Source organism: Scomber japonicus, chromosome 13, assembly GCF_027409825.1.
Source record: "Scomber japonicus isolate fScoJap1 chromosome 13, fScoJap1.pri, whole genome shotgun sequence".
Lineage (NCBI taxonomy): Eukaryota > Metazoa > Chordata > Actinopteri > Scombriformes > Scombridae > Scomber > Scomber japonicus.
Window position 1 is genome coordinate 764,167 of NC_070590.1, and position 23,564 is coordinate 787,730.

Sequence of the window (23,564 nt, forward strand, 5' to 3'; positions counted from 1 at the left end):
CCGCCCAGCAGGGACGCGATGAGTTTAAATGTTTAAATGAGCAGAGCTGTGTTGTGGTGTTTCTGCCACTAGATGGAGACAAACAGCAGCTGCTTTAATATTTATAGCAGAAAATAACTCGTCACTGTTAACATGAAGACATGAGAGATAAGAACACTGTACGACAGTAAAGTACAAGTACCTCTAACTGTACTACATTACAGTACTTGAGTAAATGTACTTAGTTACTTTTCATCCCTGTTAATGTGTTAAAATCACTGATCAATACAAACCAAACTGCTCTACAACAGTGTAATCCCGCAGTCAGTGTCGCCACCTGCTGGTCAGAGAGCAGAACTACAGCAACACATGACATGTAGAAATAAATAATTTATTTATTACTAACATTGGGTTTAATTTAATATCACATCAAACTACTTTTTATGTGTTTGTGTGTTAATATTTAAAGAAAATGAGCTGCTATTTAGAGTTGATACATTAATGTTTAACAAATATTACACACAGAAAGATTTAAATGCTGAGCTGATACAATAAAAAGCAGCAGCTCATTTTCTTTAAATATTAACACACAAACACATAAAAAGTAGTTTGATGTAATATTAAATTAAATATAAAAACAAGCAGTCGTCTTCATGACCTGAACGCCTGCAGGTCATCAACATCCTCCATCATCACATGACGTGGACGCCGTCTGAAGCTCTCTGATTGGATGTTTCTTGCAGCAAAGCCCTCTGGGACTCGTAGTTGGTTTCCCTGCAGTCTTGAAGCTTCAGAGTCTGACCTCGTACACGCAGTCGCTGTTACCACCAGCATCGATCTGCACAACCTGGAGCTCCATAGCCGACGAATTGGAGCTAAACTGGACCAACTGGACCGACTGCTGCTGAGGGCTGAGACACAAACAGAGTCACATGATTCATCACCTGTTCAGTTCTTCTTTGTTTGGTGTCAGTATTTCCTGTAATGATCCATGAATCACTGGAAGGATACAAACATCCTGTGCTGTTGTATTCATGAGTTTTTCTTTCACTTACTGGTCTTGTTGCTTTATGCTGGTTGGTTATGAACACACTGTGGTTTGAGGTCACACTAACACACCCTGAGCTCCCCTCACTTCTGCATTTAACATTTACCATGTGACATGGTTCCACTACTTTTACTGTAATACTTTAACTCCATCAAGTTCAGAGTAGTTTTACTTTGTTATATTTGTATTTTTACTGAAGTAAAGGATCTGAATACTTCCTCCACTTGTACATTTGGTTTATTAATATCATGGGATGGGTGGGAAATAATGAGAAAATATTTAATTATGAAGTTTTGGTCAATGAACAGCAATAAGTTGTGTGGTTTGTGGTTCTTTTCATTACTGAGTTTCAGTTTGAACACTTCACAGCTTCACTGAGTCGTATGAATGTGATGAAGGTGATAACACAGTGATGATGTGAAGGTGTCAGATGTTTCCAGGTGAGACTTCATGAGGCCTCAGAGACTCTGAGACTCCCTGATGACCAATGAAGTCTCTGCTGAGTCATGATTTATCATCAGAGAAACATAACGATGAAAAAAAGTTGACGTATTAAAACATAGAATACGTTGAAGTTAGCCGATCAGATGAGTCATAAATGAAACTTACATTTTATGTTGGTTCCATCTTCTCCCTGCAGAGACAGAAAAACATCAGGAATAAAAACATGAATAAAGAATCAAGTTAAACACTGATATACTGGATTAAACTGGAGAGTTCCTGCACATGCTCAGTAGCGTCTGCCTTATACAGAACTACTCTCAGAGACTTTGGTGTTCAAGTGTTTGCTAATCTTATCTTTTATACTCATATTAATAGCTTTCAGATCTGATGTTAGCTGTTACAACAACAGCTGTGGTGTAAATAAACTGAATCAGCTGGTGAGGAAAGCAGCTCTGTCGTGAGGATGAAAGTGAACAGAGAGGAGGATGAGAGGAAAGTTGGAAGCGATCATGGACGATCTCTCTGAAGCAGCTCAGGAGCCACAGACTCATCCAGCCATCAGACTGTATAACACCACAGCTGATCATTAAAGTTACCCTTTAACTATATTTAAACTAAAAAACCTTTTCTCACAGCAGAGTCAGTGTTGAACTTCCCTCTCTGTTTCCGTTGGTTGTTAAAACAAAACTTACCGATAACGGTGGCGACGCCGGCTGTGGCCAAAGCGATCACCGCGAGCAGAACACGCACCATGAACACGAGAACGCCACCGCCTGCCTCCTGCTGCTGCAAAACAAAAACACACAAACTGTCAGAAACAGCTTTAAATGCAACTGAAATCTGTGAGAAATTCATATTTTAGGCATCAAAAGTACAAGTTACATTTATTATTCTAGTAGATATTAAATTAAATCAGTATAAAAGTTAGGTTATGCAAATATCCAACTAGTGTTTCTGGGGCGATGTGGGTCAGTAAGGCTGGGATGACATTGCAGTTAATAAAGATGTGTCGATAAGCGGGGCCATCACCGTTATTTTTATATGATTATTTCAACACCTGCTGAATCATCAGGACAGCTGTTCATTACACCTACAGGAGCTTTTATCATCTCTCATTCTAAATCTACAGGTATTAATATGGAGCTGTTTCCTCTCTGCAGCTATAACAGCTTCCACTCTTCTGGGAAGCTTTCTACAACATGTTGGAGTGTCTGAAGAGTGTTTGTGAAGTCAGACACTGATGATGGATGAGAAGGTCTGGATCATAATCTCTGTTCTAGTTCATCCTAAAGCTGTTGGATGATGTTGAGGTCAGGGTTCAGTCATGTCTTAAAGGAGCTTCTTTGTGCACTGGGGAACAGTCATGCTGGAACAGAAAAGTTCCTCCCCAAACTGTTTCCACAAAGCTGCAAGCAAAGAATTGTCCATAAAGTCTTAGTATGCTGAAGCATTAAGATTTCCCTTCACTGGAACTAAGAGGCCGAACCCTGAAAAAGATCCTCATACCATTATCCCTCCTCCACCAAACTCTACAGTCAGTCAGTAACGTTCTGACTCCATCAGACTGCAGACAGAGAAGCGTGATTCGTCCAGTGGCAGCGAGCTTTACACCTCTCCATCCATCACTCTGCATTGTGTTTGGTGATGTGAGGCTTTCATTGCAGCTGCTCGGTTATAGAAACTCATTCCATGAATACCACTAACAACTGACTGTAGAATATCTAGCAGGAAGAAATGTAATGAACTGACTTATTGTAAAGGATTCATCCTCTGACACCAAGTCTGAATTCACTGAGCTCTTCACAACGACTCATTCTGTCACTAATGTCTGTAAATGCAGACTGCATGGCTAGCTGCTTGATTTTATACACCTGGGACTATGAAACACCTGAATTCAATGATTAACAGGTTTGTCCCAATACTTCTGTCTATATATATGTAATAATCTGCAGTTATCACTTCTCACATTTTAAATACTTATTATTGTAGAAATGTGTGTGAACTTTGTGACAGAAGTGAATAAACCACAGAAATGTTTTCACAGCTTCATCTTGCCCTTTAACACAGGAAATCCTTATCTCTCACCTCAGAGTCGATGCTGGTTGAGGAAGTTGTAGCAGTGACCTGACCTGCAGGACGAAATGAAAGCAGCTGTTTTTAGGGTAACATATGATGTCATCATGAAACTCAAGAAAGAAAAGGTCTGGATGTTTTACCAGAGATTCTGGTTTAAAGGTTAATGATGAAGACATTTTATTTTCCACTCAGAGAGCATGTTTAGTGTGTGTTGGAGTCGTACCTGATGTGTTTATCGTCTGTTCTGTCTGTGGAGTCTGTTCAGTCGTTTCTGTGGTTGGTGTTGACGAGGTCGACGGAGCTGAAACAGAAATCAGAGTCACATTAACAGAACTCATTAACATCAGTAACATCAGTAATGTCTGTATTAACTGTGGTGGAAACAGAGGACAGAGCCACTGTGTTTGTGACTCTGATGCTCTCAGCTCAGGTGTTAAATGCAGTGAAGTTTAAACAGACGAGTACCAGCGTCTCTACTGTCTGATGTCATCCACTCTTCAGCCAATCAGGAGAGACGCTCTGACTTTACAACTGAACTAAAACCAGGACGCACACTTTTTATTTCTCTGACTGTGGAAATGTGAAGTTTATCACAGATGATGAAGGACAGCATTAAAACAGAGTCTTCAGGCTCATTTATAGAAGCTCATTCAACACTTCTGAGTGTCCTTCAACACAAACTGAAGAGTCCTTTTCAATTTAAGCTTCAGTCAGCAAAACTAATTACACACATTAAACAAGGACTTTACAAGTTGACTAAAGTTAAAGAGCAAAATATCAATAAGGAAGTTCAATGAAAACTACCATCTCCATGACAACATTAATGACTCTAGATTAAATATGAGGCTGTTATCAGATTACAGTAACTATGGTAACGGGTCTCAAGTCATGGTCAGTCCTGGAGTTTATGGATCTCACATAAATATTCTGTCAGGAAAACAATTCAGTCTTTTTTTATGATTTCTTACCTTTCTCAATGGTCAGATAGATGTGATGTTTTTCATCATTGACCAACCAATCATCTGTCTTCACTCTGCATCCGTACAGTCCAGCATCTTCCTCTGTGGTGTTCAGGATCATCAGAGAAACATCTCCATCCTTCAGTCGTCCCAATAACTGATACCTGCTGGAATCTCTGGTTGTTTCTATCACTTTATATCCGTCTGTGGAGATGATCTGGTTGATGCAGCCGAAGATCGGTATTGGTCCTCGACCCCAACAGACTGCTGTTGGTCCGTGATACCTGATGTCATATTTACAGGACAGAGTGACGTCCTCACCTGCTCGACCAACAACCTTCCTGCTGCTGGATCCACTGACTGAAGACAGAAAGACAAACAGAGTCTACAACACTTTCAGGGCTGTTAGCAGCTAAAATCTTCACTCTGACAGGTTTCATCCAGCTTCTCTCTAACATCACATTTAATGAAAGAGGCAGATCAGAAAACACATATTTGATCATTTAGATATAAGAACATCAAATTATAATCGTCAAATAATCAGTTCAGTAATGTTTAAATCAAAAATAGAATACATTCACTGATTCCATCTTTTCTAGTTTTTATCTTCTATGATAATAAAGTGATTATCTTTGAGGTTTGGACTGTTGAAAATGATGCTTAACAAATCAGATTAAAAATCAATTAATCAAGTTATTGATTGGTAGATTAATTGATAATGCTGAAAATCAGAGGTCACTAATAGGCGGACCTGTAACTGATGAAATATTCGGTCGCAGCCTCTCCAACTATTACGGTAAAAGAGGAACGACCCTCAGAAACTCACAGACCAATGTTCATCAATCTGCTCACGTGACGCTAATCAGCCAAACAAATCCGACTGTCAGTGAGACACGGAGAAGTTATTATATGTGAAATTAAGTTTATGGTTTAACTTTAAAAGGATTTTTTCAAATTAATTCACTAAACACTTTATTTAGGAAGAACAATCAAAAGCTTTGTTTTTAAATGCCATCTTTATATGAAATAAATCATAATATCTTTTAAATACTAATAAGGCTGCGTTCACACTGCGAGCCAAAATCCGATTTTTAGCTAATCTAGATTGGAACCACCTTTGGGAGGAAGTTTGGACAGATGTGTCTGAGCCTGAACAGACTGTCCGTGACATCACTCTATATGACACCAGACCCGCTTATTCCAGTTGTTGTTGCTAGGACGTAAACATCAGTCCATGGACAGAAGACCAAACCAAAATCTTAATCTTTGGGGAGATGGCTCGGTTCAAGCAAAGCTCGAGGGTTACACGTTAGATGACGCCTCCGCTCCGCAGACGTTGCCACGGCTACCTGTCAGGTTGGTCATTAATGTGGCCCAGTCTGAACAGAGCCAAATCTAAAAACAGTGTGGACAGTCAGGCCTAAAAACTGGATTTGAGAAGGAATCAGATTTTAATCAGATTTGAATCCGATTTGCCTGCAGTTTGAACGCAGCCTAAATGAATCCTACTGTATTTATTTGATGATGTAACTACAATGCTACTTCAAGGTACTGAAAAATAACACGGACATTATGATGTTCAGGACCTTCACTTCATCAAACCTCTGAACACTGAACATAAGTGGAATAAGAAGCTTCACCTTCGTCCTTCAAGTAACTTCCTGCACAAACTTTATTATTCTATAAAACCATTTCTTACCTTTCTCAATGGTCAGATCGATGTAATCTGTTTCATCATTTATCAACGAACCATCTATCTCCACTCTGCATCCGTACAGTCCAGCATCTTCCTCTGTGGTCTTCAGGATCGTCAGAGAAACATCTCCATCCTCCAGTCGTCCCAGTAACTGATACCTGCTGGAAGCTCTGGTTGTCACTTTAGATCCGTCTGTGGAGATGATCTCTTCGTCTGAAATTGTAAGTGATTCTGATACTCGATTCCAAAAAACTGGCCTTGGTCCGTGTTCCTTGATATCATATTTACAGGGCAGAGTGACGTCCTCACCTGCTCGACCAACAACCTCCGTGCTGCTGGATCCATTGACTGAAGACAGAAAGACAAACAGAGTCTACAACACTTTCAGGGCTGTTAGCAGCTAAAATCTTCACTCTGACAGGTTTCATCCAGCTTCTCTCTAACATCACATTTAATGAAAGAGGCAGATCAGAAAACACATATTTGGTCATTTATATATGAGAACATCAAATAATCAGTTCAGTAATGTTTAAATCACAAATCTTCTATGATAATAAAGTGATTATCTTTGAGGTTTGAACATTTTTCACAATTAATTGATGCTTAACAAATCAGATTAAAAGGTTTATGCTTTAAATTTAAAAGTAAAATTAACTCAGCACTTTATTTAAGAAGCACAATCAAAAGCTTGATTTCTTTATTTGATATAAGAAAATCATTTTTATTTTACTTATTTTATTATTAATTTGAATCTCACACGTTCAGTGTAAATACTAATAAATGAATTCTGCTGTATTTATTTGATGATGTAACTACAATGCTACTTCAAGGTACTGAAAAATAACACGGACATTATGATGTTCAGGACCTTCAAACACTGAACATAAGTAGAATAAGAAGCTTCACCTTCGTCCTTCAAGTAACTTCCTGCACAAACTTTATTATTTTATAAAACCATTTCTTACATTTCTCAATGGTCAGATCGATGTGATGTTTTTCATCATCATTGGAAAACCAACCACCTGTCTGCACTCTGCATTTGTACAGTCCAGCATCTTCCTCTGTGGTGTTCAGGATCGTCAGAGAAACATCTCCATCCTCCAGTCGTCCCAGTAACTGATACCTGCTGGAAGCTCTGGTTGTCACTTTAGATCCGTTTGTGGAGATGATCTCTTCGCGCCAGCTTGTAAGTGATAGTAATCCTCGACCCCAAAAAACTGGCCTTGGTCCGTGTTCCTTGATGTCATATTTACAGGGCAGAGTGACGTCCTCACCTGCCCGACCAACAACTTTCGTGCTGCTGGATCCACTGACTGAAGACAGAAAGACAAACAGAGTCTGTTAATGACTTAAACAGCTTCAACTTTGTGTTTCAGATCCTTCCAGTCAGCAACTCAAATCTAAATTCTGCGTCTTCACTTAAAGATCTGATGATAAACAGATCATGTTGGTTTTCATCACATCCTGAAGAGACTCTTAATATTTAAACTGTTTCAATTGTCTGTTTTCTTTTGAACTTGCTGATTATTCTGAGCTGCACTTTGTGAATGAAACATGCAAAACCGTCTAAATAAAGTTTATGAACATTATGACTTATTGTATTATTTCCTGTGTAAAGTGTTGATGATGTAAAGTGAATATAAAGAGCAGATACCTGTGAGCAGAGCGAGCAGCAGCAGAGAGTTGAAGCGTCTGACCGTCATCATGATAACTAACTGACTAACTGACTGTTTTAAAGCTACTAAAAGTTTTCATCAGTTCAGGTTGCTGTGGTTTGGTCTGATGTTCCTGTTTTTAGCAGTGTGTTAAAAACTCCCCTTCTCTCCCATGATTTCCTGTCTCACCACTGTTAATAAAAAGTGTCTCTGCCCAAAAAATAAGACTTCCTGTTGGCTGCCTTCAGTATCGGCTGTTTCCTGTATCTGAACATCAGACTGAATATATATGAATTTATAACAAATCTATGTGGACAAAAGTAAATAATCAATAATCATTAAAACAGTAATCTTGACTGTTTCTTGGTTAAATTTTGTCTGAAATTACAAACAAACATGAAAATGATGAACTGTCAGACAGTAGAGGAGATAAACATAGAGGGAATTAAACCTTCATACATACAGAACTTACATTTCATTGGCTGGCTCCAACGTGACAGACGGGGAAACTAAGTTTGGTAACACTGCTGCAGTACTTTAATGGAAATACTACAGTAAAGTACTAGTACCTCTAACTGTACTACAGTAAAGTACTAGTACCTCAAACTGTACTACAGTAAAGTACAAGTACCTCTAACTGTACTACAGTAAAGTACTAGTACCTCTAACTGTACTACAGTAAAGTACTAGTACCACATACTCTACTACAGTAAAGTACTAGTACCTCAAACTGTACAACAGTGAAGTACTAGTACCTCTAACTGTACTACAGTAAAGTACAAGTACCTCTAACTGTACTACAGTAAAGTACTTGAGTAAATGTACTTAGTTACTTTTCATCCCTGTTAATGTGTTAAAATCACTGATCAATAGAAACCAAACTGCTCTACAACAGTGTAATCCTGCAGTCAGTGTCGCCACCTGCTGGTCAGAGAGCAGAAATACAGCAACACATGACATGTAGAAATAAATCATTTATTTATTACTAACATTGGGTTTAATTTAATATCACATCAAACTACTTTTTATGTGTTTGTGTGTTAATATTTAAAGAAAATGAGCTGCTGCTTTTTATTGTATCAGCTCAGCATTTAAATCTTTCTGTGTGTAATATTTGTTAAACATTAATGTATCAGCTTTAAATAGTTTCTGGTGTACATACAGTTTCATTTGTGTTGAAAAGTTGTACATAGATAAAGTTTATAATGATGATGTTTTGATGTGTAGAAGAGGAGCACAGAGCTGTTTAAATGTTTAAATGAGCAGAGCTGTGTTGTGGTGTTTCGGCCACTAGATGGAGACAAACAGCAGCTGCTTTAATATTTATAGCAGAAAATAACTCGTCACTGTTAACATTAACATTAACGGGACGTTTAGTGCGTTTCAATATTACCACTGGGCTGCGTGTCAGCAGCGGCAGGCTCATCAACATTAATACCCTCATTTATCATCTTTGTATCAGAATCCATAATCAACACAATCAGAAACACTTCGTTCACCAAATACCTTTCACAGATAGACCAATAGACTCACAGAAACCCCATAGACCATAGTTCATTTAAATACCAGTTTGAACCAATGCATTGGATTTTCAGTCATTATGTATGCACACAATGTTTAAATGGCCATATAGTTGTTGGTAGCGCTACACATACCTCCGGTCCATTCATGTGCAGGTCGAAAAAAGTGTCCCGGTGGTAGTCCGTGGTCCCGGTTCAGTTCGTGGTCCCGGTCGCTCCGTTATCAGGGCAGGCGCAGCAGAGATTATCCCACAAAGTCTAAACGATCCAATTTGAAATCCAGAAATCCAGCGATGACGTCCAATCAGTCAGCTGTTCCACACGTCGATCCTGGCGAGTTCTTTAAAGGTAGTTTTTGACTTAAATGTAGAGTCTTTCAATCTAGACTACATTTGGCCTCTGAGGGGTGAACAGGGAGAACTTGTTCAGACGCGTGTTCTGGGCAACAAATAAAAACCATGTCCAATACGGTGACTATCTTTTGAGTGCTGTGACCCATTTAATTTCATTCAATTAATTTTCTCTCTGAGTACAGGTATAACATTTGAATCCATGACATCACAGGTAAGTTTCCATTCATCGTTTCCTTCGTCATTCATTCATTCATTTAACAGGAAAAGAGACGTCAAGCTGCCACACTGACACGGCCCTCCCCTTCACACACCGTGCTCAATACCTGGGGTTACCTATATGCAATTCCGGTGCTGCACCAACCACTCAAATACAAGAAACGTCAGATATGACCCTCAGTATAATAAAGAAACAAAAAATGATATTATGGCTCCAACAGTTTTTTATTGTATGTGTCCCTGTCTCCAACTCAACCCATTGGTCTCTCCTAGGGAGACCAATAAAGTAACCTAACCTAACATTTCATTGGCTGGCCCAAACGTGACAGACGGGGAAACTAAGTTTGGTAACGCTGCTGCAGTACTAGTATTTTACTACAGTAAAGTACTAGTACATCTAACTGTACTACAGTCAAGTACTAGTACCTCTAACTGTACTACAATAAAGTACTAATACCTCAAACTATACTTCATTAAAGTACTCGAGTAAATGTACTTAATTACTTTTCATCCCTGTTAATGTGTTAAAATCACTGATCAATACAAACCAAACTGCTCTACAACAGTGTAATCCTGCAGTCAGTGTCGCCACCTGCTGGACAGAGAGCAGAACTACAGCAACACATGACACGTAGAAATAAATCATTTATTTATTACTAACATTGGGTTTAATTTAATATCACATCAAACTACTTTTTATGTGTTTGTGTGTTAATATTTAAAGAAAATGAGCTGCTGCTTTTTATTGTATCAGCTCAGCATTTAAATCTTTCTGTGTGTAATATTTGTTAAACATTAATGTATCAACTTTAAATAGTTTCTGGTGTACATACAGTTTCATTTATGTTGAAAAGTTCTACATAGATAAAGTTTATAATGATGATGTTTTGATGTGTAGAAGAGGAGCACAGAGCTGTTTAAATGTTTAAATGAGCAGAGCTGTGTTGTGGTGTTTCTGCCACTAGATGGAGACAAACAGCAGCTGCTTTAATATTGATAGCAGAAAATAACTGGTCACTGTTAACATGAAGACATGAGAGATAAGAACACATTCTCAACTTTTATTCATTATTTACAGATTTATAAAAGAGTTGATACATTAATGTTTAACAAATATTACACACAGAAAGATTTAAATGCTGAGCTGATACAATAAAAAGCAGCAGCTCATTTTCTTTAAATATTAACACAAACACATAAAAAGTAGTTTGATGGTAATATTAAATTAAATATAAAAACAAGCAGTCGTCTTCATGACCTGAACGCCTGCAGGTCATCAACATCCTCCATCATCACATGACGTGGACGCCATCTGTCGTCATCCTCTCAGGCCTCAGGGAGAGATCTCGTACACAGTGCCGCCATCGCCGCCAGCGTCACCGTCGCCATCGGCATCGCTCTGGTAGATGTTCTCTATCGCAGGACCTTGGTTTTGGAGCTCCACAGCTGGTGGGTCAGACCTGAACTGGATCACACTGTACATCTGCTCCGGCTCCTCCTGCTGCTGCTGCTGCTGCTGCTGAGGGCTGAGAGACAAACAGAGTCACATGATTCATCACCTGTTCAGTTCTTCTTTGTTTGGTGTCAGTATTTCCTGTAATGATCCATGAATCACTGGAAGGATACAAACATCCTGTGCTGTTGTATTCATGAGTTTTTCTGTCACTTACTGGTCTTGTTGCTTTATGCTGGTTGGTTATGAACACACTGTGGTTTGAGCTCACACTAACACACCCTGAGATCCCCTCACTTCTGCATTTAACATTTACCATGTGACATGGTACCACTACTTTTACTTTTGAACTTTAACTTCATCAAGCTCAGAGTAGTTTTACTTTGCTGTATTTGTATTTTTACTAAAGTAAAGTATCTGAATACTAAAACTAACGAGAAAGAAAGAAATTAAGTGGTTTGTGGTTCTTTCTTTTTGTCCTCACTGAGTTTCATTTTGAACACTTCACAGCTTCACTGAGTCGTGTGAATGTGATGAAGGTGATAACACAGTGATGATGTGAAGGTGTCAGATGTTTCCAGGTGAGACTTCACGAGGCCTCAGAGACTCTGAGACTCCCTGCTGACTAATGAAGTCTCTGCTGAGTCATGATTTATCATCAGAGAAACATTACGATGAAAAAAAGTTGACATATTAAAACATAGAATACGTTGAAGTTAGCCAATCAGATGAGTCATAAATGAAACTTACATTTTATGTTGGTTCCATCTTCTCCCTGCAGAGACAGAAAAACATCAGGAATAAAAACATGAATAAAGAATCAAGTTAAACACTGATATACTGGATTAAACTGGAGAGTTCCTGCACATGCTCAGTAGCGTCTGCCTTACACAGAACTACTCTCAGAGACTTTGGTGTTCAAGTGTTTGCTAATCTTATGGAGGATGGAAGTGAACAGAGAGGAGGATGAGAGGAAAGCTGGAAGCGATCATGGACGATCTCTCTGAAGTAGCTCAGGAGCCACAGACTCATCCAGCCATCAGACTGTATAACACCACAGCTGATCATTAAAGTTACCCTTTACCTATATTTAACCAAAATTTTCTCACAGCAGAGTCAGTGTTGAACTTCCCTCTCTGTTTCCGTTGGTTGTTAAAACAAAACTTACCGATAACGGTGGCGACGCCGGCTGTGGCCAAAGCGATCACCGCGAGCAGAACACGCACCATGAACACGAGAACGCCACCGCCTGCCTCCTGCTGCTGTAAAATAAAAACACACAAACTGTCAGAAACAACTTTAAATGCAACTGAAATCTGTAAGAAATTCATATTTTAGGCATTAAAAGTACAAGTTACATTTATTATTCTAGTAGATATTAAATTAAATCAGTATAAAAGATTAAAAATCTGCTTCTTTGATTAAATCTACTAATTCCCACTTGGGAAAGGGGTTTTTGTTTCAGCACAAATTGGGCAATGTCCATGTTAGGTTACGCAAATATCCAACTGGTGTTTCTGGGGTGATGCGGGCCAGTAAGGCTGGGATGACATTGCAGTCAATCAAGATGTCTCGATAAGCCGGGCCATCACCGTTATTTTTATATGTTTATTTCAACATCTGCTGAATCATCAGGACAGCTGTTTATTACACCTACAGGAGCTTTTATCACCTCTCGTTCTAAATCTACAGGTATTAATATGGAGCTGTTTCCTCTCTGCAGCTATAACAGCTTCCACTCTTCTGGGAAGCTTTCTACAACATGTTGGAGTGTCTGAAGAGTGTTTGTGAAGTCAGACACTGATGATGGATGAGAAGGTCTGGATCATAATCTCTGTTCTAGTTCATCCCAAAGCTGTTGGATGAGGTTGATGTCAGGGTTCAAGTTCTTCTACACCAAACTCAGCCAGTCATGTATTAGGGTTTACTCACACTAGGATCAGCTGCTTTATACTGGGCCTGAGCATGATCGTCACCTCTACCCTGCTGGCCTTTAACGATCTGGACCTGAGCACGCTTACGTCATCACAGTGTAATGTTTTTGTGTTGAAGAAAGCGCTCTCACGCAGCATGTGCCTTATAGAGCCTTATCAATTATGCCATGCAGCGGTTTAATGGGACAGTCACATCGCTGACGTCAAGGTTACCGATCACACACATTGTCTGAGTCCAACTGAACTGAGCCAGAGCACAACTCTTCAAGCAGGAACAGAGTGATCACTAGTCAAACGCACCGGACTTTAGGGGTAAAACATGCTCGGACCCTGTTCGGATCACCTCGTGTGATTACGCCCTTAATGGAGCTGCTTTGTGCACTGAGAACAGTCATGCTGGAACAGAAAAGGACCTAAAACATCCTCATACCATTATCCCTCCTCCACCAAACTCTACAGTCAGTCAGTAACGTTCTGACTCCATCAGATTGCAGACAGAGAAGCGTGATTCGTCCAGTGGCAGCGAGCTTTATACCTCTCCATCCATCACTCTGCATTGTGTTTGGTGATGTGAGGCTTTCATGCAGCTGCTTGGTTATAGAAACTCATCCAGTTTCTGTTCTGATGTTAATGTCAGAGGAAGTTTGAACTGGTGGTCTGTTGTTCCTGAACACTTCCACTCTTCAATAATACCACTAACAGCTGACTGTAGAATATCTAGCAAGAAGAAATGTAATGAACTGACTTATTGTAAAGGATTCATCCCTCTGACACCAAGTCTGAATTCACTGAGCTCTTCACAACGACTCATTCTGTCACTAATGTCTGTAAATGCAGACTGCATGGCTAGCTGCTTGATTTTATACACCTGTGACTATAAAACACCTGAATTCAATGATTAACAGGATGGTCCCAATACTTCTGTCCATGTATGTGTAATGATCTGCAGTTGTCACTTCTCACATTTTAAATACTTATTATTGTAGAAATGTGTGTGAACTTTGTGACAGAAGTGAATAAACTACAGAAATGTTTTCACAGCTACATCTTGCCCTTTCACACAGGAAATCTTTATCTCTCACCTCGGGGTCGATGCTGTTTGAGGAAGTTGTAACGGTGACCTGACCTGCAGGACGAGGAAATGAAAGCAGCTGTTTTTAGGGCAGCAGATGATGTCAAGAAAAGAAAGGTCTGGATGTTTTACCAGAGATTCTGGTTTAAAGGTTAATGATGAAGACATTTTATTTTCCACTCAGAGAGCATGTTTAGTGTGTGTTGGAGTTGTATCTGATGTGTTTATCGTCTGTTCTGTCTGTGGAGTCTGTTCAGTCGTTTCTGTGGTTGGTGTTGACGAGGTCGACGGAGATGAAACAGAAATCAGAGTCACATTAACAGAACTCATTAACATCAGTAACATCAGTAATGTCTGTATTAACTGTGGTGGAAACAGAGGACAGAGCCACAATATGACAAAATTCATCAGGAGCAACATGAAAGTAAAGTGTTGAGTGTTGAGCAACCTTCCATAAATCAGCCTACAGATAAAACATGAGACTCATGCAGCTGTTCTCAGTTTACTGTAACTATGGTAACGGGTGTCAGGTCGTGGACGATACTCAAGTTTATGTTTATGAGTTTATCTCACACAAATATTCTGTCAGAAACAATCTGATCATTTTAATGATTTCTTACCTTTCTCAATGGTCAGATCGATGTGATGTAATTGATCATTGAACGGCCCAGATATGTCCACTCTGCATCCGTACCGTCCAGCATCTTCCTCTGTGGTCTTCAGGATCGTCAGAGAAACATCTCCATCCTCCAGTCGTCCCAGTAACTGATACCTGCTGGAAGCTCTGGTTGTTTCTATCACTTTAGATCCGTCTGTGGAAATGATCTGGTTGTTGCAGCCAAAAGTTGATAGTGATCGACCCCAACAGACTGCTGTTGGTCCGTTATACTTGATGTTATATTTACAGGGCAGAGTGACGTCCTCACCTGCTTGACCAACAACCTTCGTGCTGCTGGATCCACTGACTGAAGATAGAAAGACAAACAGAGTCTGTTAATGACTTAAACAGCTTCAACTTTGTGTTTCAGATCCTTCCAGTCAGCAACTCAATTCTAAATTCTGCATCTTCACTTAAAGATCTGATGATAAACAGATCATGTTGGTTTTCATCACATCCTGAAGAGACTCTTAATATTTGAACTGTTTCAATTGTCTGTTTTCTTTTGAACTTGCTGATTATTCTGTGCTGCACTTTGTGAATGAAACATGCAAAACTGTCTAAATAAAGTTTATTAACATTATGACTTATTGTATTATTTCCTGTGTAAAGTGTTGATGATGTAAAGTGAATATAAAGAGCAGATACCTGTGAGCAGAGCGAGCAGCAGCAGAGAGTTGAAGCGTCTGACCGTCATCATGATGACTAACTGACTGACTGACTGTTTTCTTTAATATTTGCAGTTATTTATCTTAATTATCAATCTATGAACGACAGGCTGCTGTGGTTTGATCTGATGTTCCTGTTTTCAGCAGAGTGTTAAAAACCTGGTCAGAATAAGACTTCCTGTTGGCTGCCTTCAGTATCGGCTGTTTCCTGTATCTGAACATCAGACTGAATATATATGAATTTATAACAAATCTATGTGGACAAAAGTAAATAATCAATAATCAGTAAAACAGTAATCTTGGCTGTTTCTTGGTTAAATTTTGTTTGAAATTACAAACAAACATGAAACTGATGAACTGTCAGACAGTAGAGGAGATAAACATAGAGGGAATTAAACCTTCATACATACAGAACTTACATTTCATTGGCTGGCCCCAACGTGACAGATGGGGAAACTAAGTTTGGTAACACTGCTGCAGTACTTTAATGGAAATACTACAGTAAAGTACTAGTACCTCAAACTGTACTACAGTAAAGTACAAGTACCTCAAACTGTACTACAGTAAAGTACTAGTACCTCAAACTGTACTACAGTAAAGTACTAGTACCTCTAACTGTACTACAGTAAAGTACTAGTACCTCTAACTGTACTACAGTAAAGTACAAGTACCTCTAACTGCACTACAGTAAAGTACTAGTACCTCTAACTGTACTATAGTAAAGTACAAGTACCTCAAACTGTACTACAGTAAAGTACAAGTACCTCTAACTGCACTACAGTAAAGTACTAGTACCTCTAACTGTACTATAGTAAAGTACAAGTACCTCTAACTGTACTACAGTAAAGTACAAGTACCTCAAACAGTACTTTAATGCAGTACTTGAGTAAATGTACTTAGTTACTTTTCATCCCTGTTAATGTGTTAAAATCACTGATCAATACAAACCAAACTGCTCTACAACAGTGTAATCCTGCAGTCAGTGTCGCCACCTGCTGGTCAGAGATACATACATACATAGATAAAGTTTATAATGATGATGTTTTGATGTGTAGAAGAGCACAGAGCTGTTTAAATGTTTAAATGAGCAGAGCTGTGTTGTGATGTTTCTGCCACTAGATGGAGACAAACAGCAGCTGCTTTAATATTTATAGCAGAAAATAACTCATCACTGTTAACATGAAGACATGAGAGATAAGAACACATTCTCAACTTTTATTCATTATTTACAGATTTATAAAAGAGTTGATACATTAATGTTTAACAAATATTACACACAGAAAGATTTAAATGCTGAGCTGATACAATAAAAAGCAGCAGCTCATTTTCTTTAAATATTAACACAAACACATAAAAAGTAGTTTGATGTTTATATTAAATTAAATATAAAAACAAGCAGTCGTCTTCATGACCTGAACGCCTGCAGGTCATCAACATCCTCCATCATCACATGACGTGGACGCCGTCTGTCGTCGTCCTCTCAGGCCTCAGGGAGAGACCTCGTACACACCACCGCTGTTGCTGCCAGCATCGCCATCGGCATCGATCTGGTAGATGTTCTCTATCGCAGGACCTTGGTTTTGGAGCTCCACAGCCGGCGGGTCAGAAGTGAACTGGATCACACTGTACATCTGCTCCGGCTCCTCCTGCTGCTCCTGCTGCTGCTGAGGGCTGAGAGACAAACAGAGTCACATGATTCATCACCTGTTCAGTTCTTCTTTGTTTGGTGTCAGTATTTCCTGTAATGATCCATGAATCACTGGAAGGATACAAACATCCTGTGCTGTTGTATTCATGAGTTTTTCTGTCACTTACTGGTCTTGTTGCTTTATGCTGGTTGGTTATGAACACACTGTGGTTTGAGCTCACACTAACACACCCTGAGCTCCCCTCACTTCTGCATTTAACATTTACCATGTGACATGGTGCCACTACTTTTACTGTTGTACTTTAACTTCATCAAGCTCAGAGTAGTTTTACTTTGCTGTATTTGTACTTTTACTGAAGTAAAGGATCTGAATACTTCTTTTATATTGCAACTAATCTTTTCTATTAGAATGTACAAGTGTGCTGTATGCTTGAGCTGTTTTTCAGGAAGTTCTATAAGTGCGTACGTGACTGGAGGCTGATGACTTGCAGAAACTTGAGCTGCCGTTGTGAAACAGGAGCCGTGCTCGACTTCAAGAGAAAGTGGAACCAGTCTTACGAAAGGAAGACAATATGTGCCAAGAAGCTGGTATGTTTTTATGCATAGATGATAAGTCTTGATCATGTTGTTGCTGTGTGACCCCATCCTTTAGAGCAGTGGTCGCCAACCCGTCGATCGCCATCGACTGGTAGATCTTTGAAACATTCCCTGTAGATCCCGAAAATAATAGAAGAATAATCACACAAATACATCATAGTTGATTTATGTTCAGTTTTGCAAGCTCCTCTCTTTCACTCTATCTCTATCTCTCTCGATCCAGTCATTGTATATTTTCAGCGTAACAGGCTGCATTAAATTGACCAATAAGATCACAGGCACATCACTGGCACATTAATTGTCACAAAATGACAATATACGGCACTAGCAGGTGATAGCTGATAGACTGCAATGTCGTTAGCTGGCATAGCAGAGGCTCCAAGAAAGAAGTCGAAAACTTCCATCCAGAATGGGAAGAGGAATTTCTTTTCACCATGGTGAAAGACAAGTGTGTGTGTATGCTGTGCCACCAAACTCTAACCCTGTCTAAAAGAGGAAATCTGGAGCGTCACCACAACACCAACCACGACAAATTCAAAGACAGCTTCCCCGCCAAGAGCGCAATCAGTGCTAGGAAAGTTGCTGAGCTGAAAGCGGGATTGAAGGCCCAGCAGTCGCTTTTCACAAAACCTGCTGCTCAAAATAAGGCTGTGACTGAAGCTTCATTTCGTGTAAGTCACCTTTTGGCTAAACACAAGAAGCCTTTTACAGATGGCGATTTATTCAAGGAAGCGATGGCCATCACTGCAGAGACAGTTTCAACGACTTCAAAAACAAAGACGACATCCAAGCCGCGCTCCGCAGTGTCCAGCTTGGCCCCAATAGAGTGGCCAGGAGAGTCGAGGAAATGTCAGGGGACGTGGATCGACAAGTGCTAAAAGACTTATCACACTGTGAATATTTTTCACATCAGTTTGATGAATCCCTGGATGTAATGGAACAGCTCAGCTTGTTGTATTTGTCAGGATGGTGTTCCCGGACTCTACAACAAAAGAGGATCTCCTCACTTTTTTGCAGTTAAAAGAGAGAACGAGAGGTGAGGATATTTACAATGAGTTTTAAAAATATGTCCGCGATAATGACATCCCCATTTACAAACTAGTGGCAATTACTACTGATGGAGCCCCAGCGATGTGCGGTGTGCGCGCTGGATTTATCGCGCTGTGCCGCAATGACCATGATTTTCCTGACTTTGTGAATTACCACTGTGTCATTCACCAGCAGGCCTTGGCAGGGAAGGTCGTGAACTTTTCTCATGTTATGACTCTGGTGGTCAAACTGATCAACTCGATTCGAGCAAAAGCGCTTCAGCACCGCTTATTCAAGGTGTTATTGGATGAGCTCGATGCCACAGTATTCAGTCACAGCCATCTCACTAACCTGAGTAAAATGACAGTTTTGACATCTAATGGCAATGTGAAAAGTGCTGATGAATAAAATGTTGAATTTTGTTAACACACAATTAGTTTTATTTTCTAAAATGCTGATGTTATGTAACTTGCATGAAGCTTGAGTGGATAAGCATAACACTGCATGTGATCTGCTCACTGCTAGTGTGTTTTGTGTGTGTGTGTGTGTGTGTGTGTGTGTGTGTGTGTGTGTGTGTGTGCCTTCTATGAACAAAATAATTACCTCATATTAAAGGAAGTGGGTCACACCTTTATTTTTTGTGTTGGACATAAAGCTGTATTTGAAAAATTGTGTTAGCATTACAGATCTATTTTCTAAAATGCTGATATTAATGTGACTTGAATGAAGCTTCAACTTGTCTCAAAGCAAGACAGCTATGGCCAGTTTGATATGCTTGTTACAATGTTTTCTTGGTTGCATTCATTTAAATGTTGGACCATTTCATGTAATTCAAATACAATTAGCCTAAATAAAAAGGCATCAAGTTGGAAGTACAATCTGGGCTGTCTTTTTCTTTCAACACTTCAATAGGTGGATCTTGCCTTTCACCAAGGTGGAGTTCAGGGATCTTGGGCTAAAAAAGGTTGGAGACCACTGCTTTAGAGCAACAACGGTTGTGTAACTAGGGACCTCCTAAATGAAATAAATAGAAAGGTTTTCGGCAGGATATGCTCAGAGCGGAAGGAGATGTGAATTGAGCATATCTCTCCGCTCTCCTTGCAAGTAAAAACTCTAACGCTGTGTCTTGTCTTCCTTTGTCTGATATTTTGAATGTTTTAGATTGCTTGAACCTGACAATTTGTATTATTAATATCGGGGGATGGGTGGGAACTAATGAAAAAGAAAGAAATTGTGTGGTTTGCGGTTCTTTCTTTTTGTCATCACTGAGTTTCAGTTTGAACAATTCACAGCTTCACTGAGTCGTGTGAATGTGATGAAGGTGATAACACAGTGATGATGTGAAGGTGTCAGATGTTTCCAGATGAGACTTCATGAGGCCTCAGAGACTCCGAGACTCCCTGCTGACTAATGAAGTCTCTGCTGAGTCGTGATTTATCATCAGAGAAACATAACGAGTTTTTATTTACCACAAACTCCTACACAACACATCACATCAGATCTTTTACTGGACTCTAATCCAGGTTTATGATGCAATATTTTTAGAGATCCGGCGTCAATTTACTGGATATTCAAAAAAAAATAGTCGTATTAAAAAATAGAAGAAGGTGGTCGAGTGGTTAGACTGCATGCCATACACGTAGTCAACCCTGGTTCGAATCCCAATCGGCGGCCCTTTGTCGGTTTACTGTTAAATGAAAGGCATCTATGCCAACAAAATCTTTTAAAAAATAAAACATAGAAGAATCAGATGAGTCTTACATGAAACTTACATTTTATGTTGGTTCCATCTTCTCCCTGCAGAGACAGAAAAACATCAGGAATAAAAACATGAATAAAGAATCAAGTTAAACACTGATATACTGGATTAAACTGGAGAGTTTCTGCACATGCTCAGTAGCGTCTGCCTTACACAGAACTACTCTCAGAGACTTTGGTGTTCAAGTGTTTGCTCATCTTATCTTTTATACTCATATTAATAGCTTTCAGATCTGATGTTAGCTGTTATATGTGTGTAATTATGGTTGAAGTTTGTCTTGATGTGTTTGTTAGGTTTGTAATTATTAATCATTATTAATTAATCTGTATTGTTGCAGAAACACACATGACTAACTAGATAAACAGTCAGATCTTTACATGGACTCTGTGTCTCTTTTTACCACAAACTGTCACCTGAATAATCAAAGTCAGTGTCCTAACCCGACACCCTGACGTGTTTGCTGTGATGCATCTCATTCTTCCATAAACCCTCCCTGCCAACAGATCACATGACCTCCATCATGGCCGACTGACCACAGCTAACCAACATTAACGCGAGGAGGCTCAAGGTGTGTGAGGAGCAGCTGTTTGACTTCTAAGGAGGAGCAGTTCAGAGACCTAGTGGAGAAGTTTATAGGATGGTGTGACAGGAAGCACCTACAGCTCAACATACAGGAAACCTATCTAATCTAAATCTATTATATCAACATATTTAGAAAGACCATGGAAATGCTCAAGATTGAGAAGATTGACAGAATTGCCAGATAAATCCCTGAGAATAATCTTAGCCTGGTTGTTAGCCTGGTCTGGAGCAGGCTAGCTGCAGAGAATAAATCACCATAGTAACTGGGCCGGGTTCAATTTAACCTGCTTTCATGCAACCGACTTGAGGCTAAATTCAGCCAGGATAACTAACATATCCCGGCTTAATCCCTTATCTTGGTTTCGTGCAATACCCCTCTGGAGCCACAGACTCATCCAGCCATCAGACTGTATAACACCACAGCTGATCATTAAAGTTACCCTTTAACTATATTTAAACTAAAAAACATTTTCTCACAGCAGAGTCAGTGTTGAACTTCCCTCTCTGTTTCCGTTGGTTGTTAAAACAAAACTTACCGATAACGGTGGCGACGCCGGCTGTGGCCAAAGCGATCACCGCGAGCAGAACACGCACCATGAACACGAGAACGCCACCGCCTGCCTCCTGCTGCTGTAAAACAAAAACACACAAACTGTCAGAAACAGCTTTAAATCTAACTGAAATCTGTGAAATTCATATTTTAGGCATCAAAAGTACAAGTTACATTTATTATTCTATTCATCACTCCGCATTGTGTTTGGTGATGTGAGGCTTTCATGCAGCTGCTCGGTTATAGAAACTCATCCATGAAGCTCTCAGCTCAGTTTCTGTGCTGATGTTAATGTCAGAGGAAGTTTGAACTGGTGGTCTGTTGTTCCTGATCACTTCCACTCTTCAATAATACCACTAACAGCTGACTGTAGAATATCTAGCAGGAAGAAATGTAATGAACTGACTTATTGTAAAGGATTCATCCTCTGACACCAAGTCTGAATTCACTGAGCTCTTCACAACGACTCATTCTTTCACTAATGTCTGTAAATGCAGACTGCATGGCTAGATGCTTGATTTTATACACCTGTGACTATAAAACACCTGAATTCAATGATTAACAGGCGTGTCCCAATACTTCTGTCCATGTATGTGTAATGATCTGCAGTTGTCACTTCTCACATTTTAAATACTTATTATTGTAGAAATGTGTGTGAACTTTGTGACAGAAGTGAATAAACCACAGAAATGTTTTCACAGCTTCATCTTGTCCTTTCACACAGGAAATCTTTATCTCTCACCTCAGAGTCGATGCTGTCCGAGGAAGCTGGGACGCTCTCTGTAACGGTCATCTGACCTGCAGAACGAAATGAAAGCAGCTGTTTTTAGGGTAACATATGATGTCATCATGAAGCTCAAGAAAAGAAAGGTCTAGATGTTTTACTAGAGATTCTGGTTTAAAGGTTAATGATGAAGACATTTTATTTTCCACTCAGAGAGCATGTTTAGTGTGTGTTGGAGTCGTATCTGATGTGTTTATCGTCTGTTCTGTCTGTGGAGTCTGTTCAGTCGTTTCTGTGGTTGGTGTTGACGAGGTCGACGGAGATGAAACAGAAATCAGAGTCACATTAACAGAACTCATTAACATCAGTAACATCAGTAATGTCTGTATTAACTGTGGTGGAAACAGAGGACAGAGGACTGTGTTTGTGACTCTGATGCTCTCAGCTCAGGTGTTAAATGCAGTGAAGTTTAAACAGACGAGTACCAGCGTCTCTACTGTCTGATGTCATCCACTCTTCAGCCAATCAGGAGAGACGCTCTGACTTTACAACTGAACTAAAACCAGGACGCACACTTTTTATTCCTCTGACTGTGGAAATGTGAAGTTTTAACATCACAGATGATGAAGGACAGCATTAAAACAGAGTCTTCAGGCTCATTTATAGAAGCTCATTCAACACTTCTGAGTGTCCTTCAACACAAACTGAAGAGTCCTTTTCAATTTAAGCTTCAGTCAGCAAAACTAATTACACACATTAAACAAGGACTTTACAAGTTGACTAAAGTTAAAGAGCAAAATATCAATAAGGAAGTTCAGTGAAAACTACGATCTCCATGACGACGATAGTGACACTGTCCAATCACATTGCACAATAAAACATGACAAAATTCATCAAGTGCAACATGAAAGTAAAGTGTTGAGTGTTGAGCAACTTTTCATAAA

The 23,564-nt window shown here is 39.5% G+C and overlaps 1 protein-coding gene across 1 annotated transcript; it reads right to left on the reverse strand.

Annotated features, from left to right (window-relative positions):
* Nucleotides 1–769: 769 nt before the first annotated feature.
* On the reverse strand, nucleotides 770–15,760 carry LOC128371693 (hepatitis A virus cellular receptor 1 homolog). Its single transcript, XM_053332071.1, has 7 exons — nucleotides 15,712–15,760; nucleotides 15,026–15,370; nucleotides 3,771–3,848; nucleotides 3,557–3,600; nucleotides 2,164–2,257; nucleotides 1,637–1,661; nucleotides 770–890 (listed from the first exon to the last, which is right to left on the reverse strand). The coding sequence occupies exons 1-7, from the start codon at nucleotides 15,758–15,760 to the stop codon at nucleotides 770–772; spliced, it is 756 nt and encodes a 251-aa protein (XP_053188046.1).
* Between the last annotated feature and the right edge of the window lie 7,804 nt (nucleotides 15,761–23,564).

Bases quoted from the DNA above. Each gene is read 5' to 3' on its own strand.
- LOC128371693 (XM_053332071.1), bottom strand. From the start codon at position 15,760: ATGACGGTCAGACGCTTCAACTCTCTGCTGCTGCTCGCTCTGCTCACA. The intron at 3,849-15,025 runs GTAAGAAATCAT...TTTCTGTTTCAG, and splicing joins CGATCTGACCATTGAGAAAG to CTCCGTCGACCTCGTCAACA. The intron at 2,258-3,556 runs GTGAGAGATAAG...TTTGTTTTGCAG, and splicing joins CAACCAGCATCGACTCTGAG to CAGCAGGAGGCAGGCGGTGG.